The sequence below is a fragment of the Haliotis rubra genome, unplaced genomic scaffold (genome assembly GCF_003918875.1).
Source record: "Haliotis rubra isolate DU_JTF1 unplaced genomic scaffold, ASM391887v1 Scf418, whole genome shotgun sequence".
NCBI classification, from domain to species: domain Eukaryota; kingdom Metazoa; phylum Mollusca; class Gastropoda; order Lepetellida; family Haliotidae; genus Haliotis; species Haliotis rubra.
In genome coordinates this window covers 686,531-701,000 of record NW_025767100.1, presented here as the reverse complement: position 1 = coordinate 701,000, position 14,470 = coordinate 686,531, and the positions used below count along the sequence as shown (strand labels likewise).

At 44.6% G+C, this 14,470-nt stretch overlaps 1 protein-coding gene across 1 annotated transcript in view; it reads right to left on the bottom strand.

Annotated features, from left to right (window-relative positions):
• The window catches only part of LOC124288437 (adhesion G protein-coupled receptor A3-like), a 121,003-nt gene that overhangs the window by 13,168 nt on the left and 93,365 nt on the right, over positions 1 to 14,470 (bottom strand). The window contains 6 exon segments of the mRNA XM_046724955.1: positions 2,458 to 2,698; positions 2,887 to 2,981; positions 4,747 to 4,905; positions 5,234 to 5,781; positions 12,678 to 12,841; positions 13,246 to 13,317. Coding sequence (XP_046580911.1) covers positions 2,458 to 2,698; positions 2,887 to 2,981; positions 4,747 to 4,905; positions 5,234 to 5,781; positions 12,678 to 12,841; positions 13,246 to 13,317 — 1,279 coding nt within the window.

Sequence of the window (14,470 nt, the reverse complement as noted above, 5' to 3'; positions counted from 1 at the left end):
ACTCGGGTCACTGGGAAACTTTACACACATGAGGGTCTTAAGGGAGGAGTTGGAAAGACATAAATAGTTTTACACTTCAAAAGTCACTCATCTGTTAACTATTCAGGTCTAAACACACGAGGAGTAAATACCAAGTACTTAGGGGCCTATTCAGTGCAACGTCCGTCAAGGGTGACAAGCACCAAGTTCTAGGGACCAATTCCCTGCCAGATTTATTATGAGTGACACGCACCAAGTAGTTGGGGACCTATTTTGTACCAGATTTGGCATGAGATACAAGCACAAAAGTACTTGTAACCTATTCTATTAGGGTATTGAAACAAGCAATAAAATTTACTTATCCTTCTATCAAATATATTTAAAATCACGAGGCTGACAGCCTGCCATCTCAGCCTGATGTATACCAATCACTGAAACCACTGCACAACAAGTTGCCCCCAGCGGTGGAGAGCCTCAGGCAGCTTGAAGCCATAAACCTACAGGTGGTTACAGTGGTGCTATGAAAGAAATGTCTCTCTTATAAACCATCATAAAGAACAAACTCTGAATTGTCCACACAATAGTTAAGTAGCAACTATCGACACAACTTGCAGCCCTTCCTGTTCCTGACAGAATCCCTGGGTGTGGCGTGAGCTGGGTGGTGACATGGCCTATCAGTGAGTCAGCTCGGCTCAGATCGGGAGCCGACATCACAGTCAGCTCGGGAGCCTCAGTGCCCAGACAACTTCCAGCAGCTCAGCTCACAGCCAGCTCGGGAGCCCAGATCACAGTCAGCTCGGGAGCCCAGATCACAGTCAGCTCAGGAGCCCAGATCACAGTCAGCTCGGGAGCCCAGACAACTTCCAGTCAGCTTGGGAGCCCAGATCACAGTCAGCTCGGGAGCCCCGATCACAGTCAGCTCGGGAGCCCAGATCACAGTCCCGGGAGCCCAGACAACTTCCAGTCAGCTCGGGAGCCCAGATCACAGTCAGCTCGGGAGCCCAGATCACAGTCAGCTCGAGAGCCCAGATCACAGCCAAACACACAACGAAGCCTGTCTCCCTGTACATGATTCAGTCCTTACACATGATGTGTGCTTGGGATAACCCTACTCCTTATATAATACCCAGTATGTTAAATATCATGATTATAATTCAATACAGTTTGTCTTCAAGCGACAAAGTCAAGAAATGATATACAGGGGGAGTGTGTGTCAGGTGACATGGCTGGCAGTATATTTGTTATTCTGGGAAGGCAGCACTACATGCAACAGAATGAGTGAGTGAGTTTAGTTTTATGCCACACTCAGAATATATTCCAGCTATATGGCGGCGGTCTGTAAATAATCGAGTCTGGACCAGACAATCCACGGATCAAAAGCATGAACATTGATCTATGCAATTGGGATACAATGACACGTGTCAACCCAGTCAAACCACGTTAGGCGCATCTTACAACTAGCATGGGTTGCTGAAGATAAATTCTAACTGGGATCTTCACGGATCAGTTGATAGAGAAGGGCTGTTGGGGTTTATAAGGTGTCACGGTTGAGATGAAGAAGGAGGTGCTGGAGCGAGCCCTAACCTTTCTTCAGCAAACGTGCATACCTGTATACATATACACCTTTCAAAGTAACAGAGATGCTTGGGTATACCAACCATAAATGTATTACACCACTCAAAACAAAGAAAACATAACTAAAATATTGTTTTAGTTTACCCTAACAATAGTATGCTTACAATTGTGTGTTTGGGTAGAAGGTTTGTTACAGTGAGAGACAGTGTGTACAGACAGTGCGTAAGGACAGACAGTGCAAGATGATCTAGAGACCTGAGTGGGTTGATAGTGTGACAACTATGTCATGGTGACCTAGACACCTCAGTGGTTGATGGTGTGACAACCATGTCATGGTGACCTGGACACCTCAGTGGCTGATGGTGTGACAACCATGTCATGGTGGCCTGGACACCACAGCTGCAGTGGTTGATAGTGTGATAACCATGTCATGGTGACCTAGACACCCTCAGTGGTTGATAGTGTGACAGTCCATGACCCCTCCAGAACACCTCATGGATAGTGTGACAGACATGTCATGACACACCTCAGTGGTTGATAGTGTGACAGACATGTCATGGTGACCTAGACACCTCAGTGGTTGATAGTGTGACAACCATGGTGACAGCCATGTCATGGTGACCTAGACACTTCAGTGGTTGATAGTGTGACAGCCATGTCATGGTGACCTAGACACCTCAGTGGTTGATAGTGTGACAGCCATGTCATGGTGACCTAGACACCTCAGTGGTTGATAGTGTGAACCAGGTCTCCTATCCTAAACATCTCATATGATCTCGGTGAATCTCATGTCTACTCTCACACATATGACCTATTGGGCTGTTATTCTGCCCAGTCATATCATCTGGGATATCAATGTTAAACCATCATGAATATTCACTGTAAAACAACAGTTCTTCCTACCTTCATTGATAAGTGGAGGTCATCCGTCGTGTTCCCAAACCGCGAACATGAAAACAAACTGCGAGAATATCCCCGCTTTGCCTTCTTCCTGGATTTCTCAAGAGCACAGTAGATCCGAGACGGGTTGGCCAACGACTCGCGCAGCACGTTTATGGCCATGTTGAAAGCATAGCGACTCCACTTCCTGGATGGTGATGGTGGCGCCACCTGCTGGGTCATGTTCTCCAGTGCAAGGACAAACCTGGAAACAAAAACATATTCATGATGCTGTACAAGTAATTCCATATTCACCTCAGAACAGACAGACAGTGTTAAACAGTAAACCAGCATTTGCTTCAACCAAATTTAATGATAACTCTCTCCAAATAGGATTTTTTTTAGAAAGGTTATTATCTTAATAAATTTAGCGTTGATATCAATGACACATACCTGCTGCAAGCTTTCTTCTGCATCTGTGCTCCTGCAAGAGTTGCTGGTGTTGCCATGGTAACGTTGTTCACCACTTCCACAATGGCATCAGATATCTGCAAGAGATAAAGGCTAAGAGAGTGAGCAAGCCGCCACATCATCGCCGCAGCCACCACCATCATCATCATCATCACCACCACCACATCATCACATCATCATCATCACCATCACCATCACCATCACCACCACCACCATCATCATCACCACCACCACCACATCATCATCACAATCATCACTATCACCACCACCACCACCACCACCATCATCACCACCACCACCACCACATCATCATCACCATCATCACCACCACAACCACATCATCATCACAATCATCACTATCACCACCACCACCATCACCACCACCACCACCACCATCATCATCATCATCACCATCACCACCACCACCACATCATCATCATCATCATCACTATCACCATCATCACTCATCACCACCACCATCACCACCACCACCACCATCATCATCATATCATCACCACCATCATCATCATCATCATCATCACCACCACATCATCATCATCATCATCATCATCATCACCACCATCATCATCGTCATAGCTATCATCATCAACACCACCATCGTGATCACCACCACCATCACCATCATCACCATCACCATCACCATCACCACCACCACCACCATCAACATCAACATCAACATCATCACAGGGCAATCATACACGGAAAGTGCAAACTGCTATGACTTGTCCGCGACAAATTCAAAATTTACTACCTGTTAAAAAAGGCATTATTTTGTCGAAAACTGGGAATGTTTTCAGAAGCATTACACTTATTGAAACAAAAGCAAAAATATGTAATCATACAATTTTTCTCATTTGACTTATATAATTTGCATCCACAAAGCTGAATCATCCAATCTGATAAATGTTTTAAGAATTTTATAAACATTCGTAGACTTGCAGGAAATCTAGCCTCTGAGAATGAATAAGTTCCGTGAGAAATGAGCATGAATATTAATAAGGGACCATCCATTTGATGTTTTAGAGTGGAGCAGAGATTTTATCCCCTCAAAGTTTCTCAAGAATATTTCTTTGCAAAGTAACTATCCTTCAGACTGATGAAAAACCAACTTTCTGCAACAAAAATTAATTGATGCCAGGTGTTCTGTAGAAAAAAATTAATTAGGCTGATATTTTTAATTATATCTAGTTTTAAACATAACTGGTAATGCAGCTGTAGATGAATTAATATCTTGTCTCCATACAAAATCACAGCCTCCCTTATCTCCAAGAAAATCTTATTGTCAGTAAACGAATATTTGTGGACAGAGACCGAAACAAACAGTAACACAAAGAAGACTGACTGACTGACTGAGTTTGGTTTTACGCCGCTTTTAGCAATATTCCAGCAACATCACGGCAGGGGACACCAGAAATGGGCTTCACACATTGTACCCATGTGGGGATTCAAACCCGGGTCTTCGGCGTGACAAGCCAACGCTTTAACCATTAGGCTACCCCACCGCCCCCACAAAGAAGAGGAAGAAGTTCATAAACATAAACCTGATGCTAAGCTCTAAGGGTACAAGCAGGATATCTCAGCCAAGAAACACTTCCCAATCTGTTCCCTGTCTTCTGTCCACCGGTCGGTACACTAGAGTGAAATAAATGTCTCTCAACCAGGCAGCTGTCAGTAAGGTCGACGGAGTTATGTCCCTTTGACCAAATGTCCCTTAATTGGCACCAAATTTATCAAGTGTATTGACAGTTGATAACATTTCCCTGTCAAGATGTCTGACAAGGTGAAGGTCATTCTGACACTTCAGCAATATTGCATTCCTACCTCAGCACCCACGGAGACAAAGCCCTTGAGTTTGTCAATGGCGTCGGAGACAAACACAGCGTCCATGACGGACATCTCTGGGAAGATAGGCATGGGCAGGTTGAGCGTCATGTTGATTTTGCTGATGTATTCAAACACGGTGGTTGCATTTATCTCCTCCTGAAATATGGAGACTGACAGAATCACAAACCAATATCAGAAGTCAAACACAGGAAAACAGTAAACCGTTCGAAAGTCAAACTCCTCAATCAAACAGTTACCAGGATTATTTAGCTAATCATTTTAATCAACAAAGATATCTGTAGTTCTAGACCAATAGTATTCTGCCATATTTTCAAAGGAGATTCAGCTTGGACACTCTCATCCTCTGCGACACAAGGTTGTAGCATTGAGCACAAGCTTCTGATCATCCCAAAACATGATACAAAAATATTTTAACTTTATACCTACCACCCAAAAGAGGCAGTAGGAAACCATGGCGACTCACCTGTGCGAGTCTGTGAAGCATGCGTGTCCTGTCGCTGACGTAGTCACACTGTGATATGTTGAGGTACTTCCAGTATCCATACTCGTCACAGTAGTACGTGGCGAAGTCATCCTTGCCCCCGACTTTACATGGCTTCTTGACCGTCACCCCGGCGATGGTTTCATGCCATGTGTAGTTTCCCTTGTTTGTTACTTTATGGATATGGGGACAGTTTTTCTCGGGATCTTTAATAACTGTTATTGATACATCTCGGGAAACCTTTCCTTGTGGCGTGGAAACTTGGCAGCTCCATATACCAGAATGTGACTTTTGTAAATTATTTAATGCTAATGTATGAGTGATGATTGTATCATCTGGTGTTTTGGACGTGACAACGAAGACGCCTGCAGATTTGTTGGTTTCCACAGCAACTCCTTTCCGAATCCATGCTATGTGCGTGTCCGCATGTATAAAAGATGCTCGGCAATTGAACGGCAGTTTGTCACCTTCAAACACGATCTGACTCTCCTGAGGACTTATGACGAAGAACGGCAACTGAAGGTCATGCTCTGAAACATCAAGGTCATTCATCAGGCAAAACTCACCCTGAACGCACACTGAACCTGGTCTTTCAGTGTGACAAGCCAACAATTTAACCACTAAGATACTCAACTCACCCTGAACGCACACTGTACCCATGCAGAGAATAGAACCTGGTCTTTCAGTGTGACAAGCCAACACTTTAACCACTAAGATACTCAACCACCAACCTGACCTTACTTGACCAAACAGAATTTTACTAGACTCAACCTTAATACTTGAAGCCATACTTAAGGACCACAACACCCCAATTTTGACACAACCATGATGGTATTTCAACAAGTGGCCCAACAGTGAAGGTATTTCAACGAGTGGCACAAGAGTGATTGTATTTCAACGAGAGACACAAGAGTGATGGTATTTCAACCAGTGACACAAGAGTGAAGGTATTTCAACAAGTGACACAAGAGTGATGGTATTTCAACAATGACACAAGAGTGATGGTATTTCAACAATGACACAAGAGTGATGGTATTTCAACAATGACACAAGAGTGATGGAACATCAACAAGTGACACAAAAGTGATGGTATTTCAACAATGAAACAAGAGTGATGGTATTTCAACCAGTGACACAAGAGTGATGGTATTTCCACAATGACACAAGAGTGATGGTATTTCAACCAGTGACACAAGAGTGATGGTATTTCAACAACACAACAATGACACAAGAGTGATGGTATTTCAACAATGACACAAGAGTGATGGAACATCAACCAGTGACACAAGAGTGATGGTATTTCAACAAGTGACACAAGAGTGATGGTATTTCAACCAGTGACACAAGAGTGATGGTATTTCAACAATGACACAAGAGTGATGGTATTTCAACAATGACACAAGGTGATGGTATTTCAACGAGTGACACAACAGTGATGGTATTTCAACAAGTGACACAAGAGTGATGGTATTTCAACAAGTGACACAAGAGTGATGGTAACAACAACAAAAGGTGACACAAGAGTGATGGTATTTCAACAATGACACAAGAGTGATGGTATTTCAACAATGACACAAGAGTGATGGTATTTCAACCAATGACACAAGAGTGATGGTATTTCAACCAGTGACACAAGAGTGATGGTATTTCAACAATGACACAAGAGTGATGGTATTTCAACCAGTGACACAAGAGTGATGGTATTTCAACCAGTGACACAAGAGTGATGGTATTTCAACAATGACACAAGAGTGATGGTATTTCAACAATGACACAAGAGTGATGGTATTTCAACAATGACACAAGAGTGATGGTATTTCAACCAGTGACACAAGAGTGATGGTATTTCAACGAGTGGCCCAATAGTGAAGGTATTTCAACCAGTGACACAAAAGTGATGGTATTTCAACAATGACACAAGAGTGATGGTATTTCAACCAGTGACACAAGAGTGATGGTATTTCAACAATGACACAAGAGTGATGGTATTTCAACCAGTGACACAAGAGTGATGGTATTTCAACCAGTGACACAAGAGTGATGGTATTTCAACAAGTGACACAAGAGTGATGGTATTTCAACAATGACACAAGAGTGATGGTATTTCAACCAATGACACAAGAGTGATGGTATTTCAACCAGTGAGACAAGAGTGATGGTATTTCAACAAGTGACACAAGAGTGATGGTATTTCAACAAGTGACACAAGAGTGATGGTATTTCCACAATGACACAAGAGTGATGGTATTTCAACAAGTGACACAAGAGTGATGGCATTTCAACAATGACACAAGAGTGATGATGTATTTCAACAAGTGATACAGCAGATCTGAAGATGTTATATACATGTAACTTGACAAGAAAACCATCAATGTTGAGTTTATAACATATCTTATAACCAAACTTCGATCTAAATCAGCATGACTGATGCAGTCTGAATGCAGTTCCGACCTAAAAGTGTCATTTCACTCAAGGAAATATTTACCTTATATTTTCAAATAAATACTGAAGTTTATTAGTAAATAAAATCTGTGGAACAGGAAATTTGATTTACCTTTTCACTAAAACAACCCCAACCTGTGTTTACATTGTGTCAAATGGCACCAAAACCATGTTACGCCTTCATGAACCAAGGGAGTGCTGTGCTGTTCACTCAGCGCCCATATCCCTCCACTATATTAAACTCATCACATATGACATTTCATATCCTTTGAAGCAATTACAGACTGTGCCATTAACCTGCCATTAGACGCCGACCAACATCAACGAAGGTCAGCATTTACTGATGTCACTATCAGGAGGCTGCTCCCTCAGTTGACATTAACAGTGTAAAAGTGGCGAGTTGACAAGACTGTTTCCCTCACAACTTGTTGTGACAGTCACATTTTTATTACTGCTGAATTAGAGTGAAGACAGGTGACGGAAATTCCCAAAGTACACCAATTCAACCTTAATCAAAACTGGCTGAACCAAAAATACATTTCAGATTGGAAAATAAAACAAATATGTCCAGAAAAAAAAGAGATCACAAAACCCAAATGATTTGAAAATTATGTCAAATTTAGAGAAGCAAAAATAGTTTTTGTGAGAACAAGATCCTTGAAGTGTTCATAAGACAGTAAAAAGCTTACTGGCACCAAAGATGTCCTAGCCTAGCTTTGATCTCCCCACAGAAATGTGGTTGCTTTAAATAAGGTGTTATTACCAATAATTAAGCTTCAGGAAAAAGTGAAAATAGCGAGGTTTACACTTATTCACAATCCGGTAGAGGTGCGTTTTGAGAGTCAGACAAAGAATGACGGTATTCCCTCCAGATGGTGACTATGAATATAGCAATTAGCCGAGTTGTAATTAAGTGAACATCAATCAATGGTAATAACACCACTTATAGATATGGCACTGTTAAATAAACATGCATATGATTCACTATAAATAAATACAGATCAATCATTTTTGAGAATTGAAAAATGTTCTTACTCAAATGTGCAAGAATTTCGGCTTGGAAATATTTACTTCGGATACTGTAAGTACTACTGCCATCTCAACTACCACAACGATGACTACCACCATCTCACACATAGTCGTACTCCCCAAAACCTCCTCACCTCCATTACAAACACTCTCTTAAATCCTGATCACAACACACTGTCTCCCACCTTCTCCTACAATCCCCTCCTTGACTTCTTGTCCCTAACAACACCCACACCTTGTACTTTCTGGTTCCCCACCATCGATGTTTTACCTTTCTGACTCGACCCAATCTCACGCTGCCACAACCCACCTGGCTTCCCAGTACACACTGCAAACATCTTTATCCTTTACATAAGTGTGTCCCACACAATTTCCCTCATCTATCACTCCAATCCACCTCAATCCAATTACCCCCTTCCCCCCTTCCCACCCCTTGTTCCCCACACCATTCCTTTCACCTATCACTCTAATCCATCTCACCCTGACCTACCCCCCTCCACCTCCTTGTGACCCACACCTGTCTCCCAAACATTACCCCCTCATCCGCCATCTTCCACCCTCCACCCAAACATACCCCATCCTGTGCCTTGTGTCCTACCATCAGGTTGGTGCAATCCTCTGAGCTAAAGTTATGTATTCACCAGAACCTGCTGATCTGGACATTTTTATCAACTGAGTGAACGGTGTTTAGTTTGTAATTAAAAGATTATTTGACACTTTTTACCAAGAACAATGTAGCCATCACCCATGGTTGGGGACTGTCACACTTTGGTCAGCCTGTGTCAACAAACTGACCACTTTACACACGGATCCAGCTGAGAAACACTTTCTACATCTGGCACTCAGTAAAATTATTTACAGAGAGTTTTGTTATTAATGTCACAATGTCTGCCCGTGTGCAGAGAACCTGACATGACTACATACATAGAAATGAGATAAGGACTCATTAATCCAAGCAAGGGACATTAATATATTCTGACATTAATTTCGTACAAGGATTAATTTTATGATTTACATTATCACCATGTAAGACACGGCCATATACCTGTTACTCTGTGACTAGGGAAAATCAAAATCTACACAGACTTGTTTCCTTCTGAAACCTGGTTATTTCTCATAAGCCAGTTGTCTGCAATGGCCTGTAGACTAGATGGATATGATGAACAGTGTCTACCTGTCTACCCCCTATCCCACCCCACACCCTGCCTTCCACCCCACCATCCCAAGATTCCGTCTTCCTTCCATTATCAGCTTGTTAACTGCCTCTAGTCAGTGATCTGGCTGTTACACATTATCACCGGTCTGCTTGTTTTATGTCTGTTGGCAATCCTACCTAGTACGTTGTTATCAAGCAATCAAAACTTTTCAAAGGCAAATAGTTTCTCAAGCAGTGTTGCACTACAAAAGAAAACCTGTGACAGGTCAGAGATCTGTCCGCATGCTAACACTACGACCTCAACACAGGTATGGGTCCCTCTACACAGGTATGGGGTATGGGTGCCCCTACACAGGTATGGGTCCCTCGACACAGGTATGGGTCCCTCTACACAGGTATGGGTCCCTCTACACAGGTATGGGTCCCTCTACACAGGTATGGGTCCCTCTACACAGACAGGTATGGGTCCCTCTACTCAGGCACAGGTATAGGTCCCTCTACACAGGTATGGCTCCCTCTACATAGGTATGGGTCCCTCTACACAGGTATGGGTCCCTCTACTCAGGCACAGTTATAGGTCCCTCTACACAGGTATGGGTCCCTCTACACAGGCACAGGTATGGGTCCCTCTACACAGGCACAGGTATGGGTCCTCTACACAGGCAGGTATGGGTCCCTCTACAGGCACAGGTATGGGTCCCTCACACACAGGTATGGGTCCCTCTACAGGTATGGGTCCCTCAACACAGGTATGGGTCCCTCTACACAGGCACAGGTATGGGTCCCTCAACACAGGGTATGGGTCCTCTACACAGGTATGGGTCCCTCTACACAGGCACGGTATGGGTCCCTCTACACAGGTATGGGTCCCTCTACACAGGTATGGGTCCCTCTACACAGGTATGGGTCCCTCTACACAGGCACAGGTATGGGTCCCTCTACACAGGTATGGGTCCCTCTACACAGGTATGGGTCCCTCTACACAGGTATGGTTCCCTCTACACGGGTATGGGTCCCTCTACACAGGTATGGGTCCCTCAACACGGGTATGGGTCCCTCAACACGGGTATGGGTCCCTCAAAACGGGTATGGGTCCCTCAACACGGGTATGGGTTCCTCAACACAGGTATGGGTCCCTCTACACAGGTATGGGTCCCCCTACACAGGTATGGCTCCCTCTACACAGGTATGGGTCCCCTACACAGGTATGGGTCCCTCTACACAGGTATGGGTCCCTCAACACAGGTATGGGTCCCTCTACACAGGTATGGCTCCCTCTACACAGGTATGGGTCCCTCTACACAGGTATGGGTCCCTCTACACAGGTATGGGTCCCTCAACACAGGTATGGGTCCCTCTACACAGGTATGGGTCCCTCTACACAGGTATGGGTACAGGTGGCTCCTCTACACAGGTATGGGTCCCCTACACAGGTATGGCTCCCTCTACACAGGTATGGGTCCCTCTACACAGGTATGGGTCCCTCAATGTGTTATGGCTCCCATATCAGGTATGGGTCCCTCTACACAGGTATGGGTCCCACAGGTATGGCTCTACACAGGTATGGGTCCCTCATACTCATGGGTCCCTCACACAGGTATGGGTCCACACAGGTATGGCTCCCCCTACACAGGTATGGCTCCCTCTACACAGGTATGGCTCCCTCTACACGGATATGGGTCCCTCAACAGGGGTATGGGTCCATCTACACAGGTATGGGTCCCTCTACACAGGTATGGCTCCCACTACACAGGTATGGGTCCCTCAACACAGGTATGGGGCCCTCAACACAGGTATGGGTCCCTCAACACAGGTATGGGTCCCTCTACACGGGTATGGGTCCCTCTACATAGGTATGGGTCCCCTCTACAACACATGGGTCCCTCAACACAGGTATGGGTCCCTCTACACAGGTATGGGTCCCTCTACACAGGTATGGGTCCCTCTACACAGGTATGGGTCCCTCTACACACGTATGGCTCCCTCTACACAGGTATGGGTCCCTCAACACAGGTATGGGTCCCTCTACACAGGTATGGGTCCCTCTACACAGGTATGGCTCCCTCTACACAGGTATGGGTCCCTCTACACAGGTATGGCTCCCTCTACACAGGTATGGCTCCCTCTACACAGGTATGGGTCCCTCTACACAGGTATGGCTCCCTCTACACAGGTATGGCTCCCTCTACACAGGTATGGGTCCCTCTACACAGGTATGGGTCCCTCTACACAGGTATGGCTCCCTCTACACAGGTATGGGTCCCTCTACACAGGTATGGGTCCCTCTACACAGGTATGGGTCCCTCTACACAGGTATGGGTCCCTCAACACAGGTATGGGTCCCTCTACACGGGTATGGGTACAGGTATGGCTCCCCCTACACAGGTATGGCTCCCTCTACACAGGTATGGCTCCCTCTACACAGGTATGGGTCCCTCAACACAGGTATGGGTCCCTCTACACAGGTATGGGTCCCTCTACACAGGTATGGCTCCCACTACACAGGTATGGGTCCCTCTACACAGGTATGGGTCCCTCTACACAGGTATGGCTCCCTCTACACAGGTATGGCTCCCCCTCCATGCCACAGCAACAGCTCAGGGAGGACTGGGTCTTGTCACAGGGAGAGGGTAGAGAGAAGTGGTTTTGAAAGGTAGATTATGACAGATTCAAAAAATATTCCCTCAATACACACAAATGATCACAAATTATTTCACTCCATCACAACCCCATAAATCCCCATGTCCACAGTCACAGTTACTTCCTACACAGTGAGGACATAGAAAACTTTCAACTCACTGCAATGAAGATCAACAGTCTTCAATTTGGAGAGTATCCGTCCTTTCATTGCATCAGGGAGTTGGCACTTGGTGGAAGACTGGATTCGAACCCCCTTGTCCTTGGCCCAGCGGACCATCCAGCTGAGGTGGCAGTCACAGCGCAGGTACTCCGAGTTGAAGTCACTGAAACAACCATGGCAGAAAATGTTAGCGACACCACTGTCGTAAGCCTGCATTACAGGATTAAGGTTAATGAAGTTGGGATTGGGGAAAGAAACGTTTTGGGGGTGGCACTGGGCACAAGATTTCCAGAGGTGAGGATGAGGGACATTTCCTGGCTTTGGGTTGGGGTCAAGGTATCTGGGTTGGAGAGGGCAAGAGGATTTGGATAGATTACAGTTGGTTGGGGATGCAGACTGGGTAATTGGGTAAATGGGGTGTTCTGGAGATGAATATGGGTGACTGGAGTGTGGTCAGGGATTTAAGCATAGGTGTGATGGAGCAAAGGTAAAAGGTATTTACAAGGAGATTAATCACTTTATCTTACAGAACAGTCAATGTAACTGACAAGGAAACACAAAGCTTACATTCGTTTAAGTGCAGTGAGATCATTGAACGTTCCTTCAGGGATGGTGTTAATTCTGTTGCGGGACAGGAACCTGAAACAAACATGGACATCAGCACATGGAAATCTGGCAGGATTCTCAGCCTAAACAAAATACTGAAATTCATGACGCCAGGTGTCATTGTACAAAACCTGAAATACTGATTAAGTCTATGTTAAGATATGGGAGTTATGGCCACAGAACCTCTAAGATAGCTGATGACATCGGCACCCAGGTGTCATACACAGAACCTTAAATAGCTGATGACATCAGGTGCCATATGCACAGAATGTAGCTGATGACATCAGGTGCCATATGCACAGAATGTAGCTGATGACATCAGGTGCCATATGCACAGAATGTAGCTGATGACATCAGGTGCCATATGGACAGAATGTAGCTGATGACATCAGGTGCCATATGGACAGAATGTAGCTGATGACATCAGGTGCCATATGGACAGAATGTAGCTGATGACATCAGGTGCCATATGGACAGAATGTAGCTGATGACATCAGGTGCCATATGGACAGAATGTAGCTGATGACATCAGGTGACATCAGGTGCCATACATCAGGTGCCATATGGACAGAATGTAGCTGATGACATCAGGTGCCATATGGACAGAATGTAGCTGATGACATCAGGTGCCATATGGACAGAATGTAGCTGATGACACTAGGTGTCACGTACTTTACACGTAGTCTGACAACAACAGGTGTCCTACATGGAACCTCACATGTAGCCTGATGACACCAGGCCCCTATTTCTCGAAACAAACTTAAGTTTTTACTCAAATTTCAAACTGAGTTTGACAATTTGAAACAGCTGAATTTTTAACTTAACTACATTTTTTCAATAAAAAAACCCCAAACAACTTAAGTAATCTATACACCAAACTCAATTTGTCTACTACGTTTGAGTTTAATATTGATTTCAGTTTATACTGGGAAATACATATTCCTGCGTTTTCTCAAATTTGAGTAAAACTCAAACTGAAGTTTGTTTCGAGAAATCAGGGCCAGGTGTCCACCAATGCCACCAGGGCCCTTATTCTCGAAACGTTCGTAGCCCTAAGAATTCTTAACTTTGACCACAGCCAATGTGATAAGACTGACAGACTGAGTTTAGTTTTACGCCGCTTTTAGCAATATTCCAGCAATACCACGTCGGGGGACACCAGAAATGGGCAATGTGTTAAGAATGG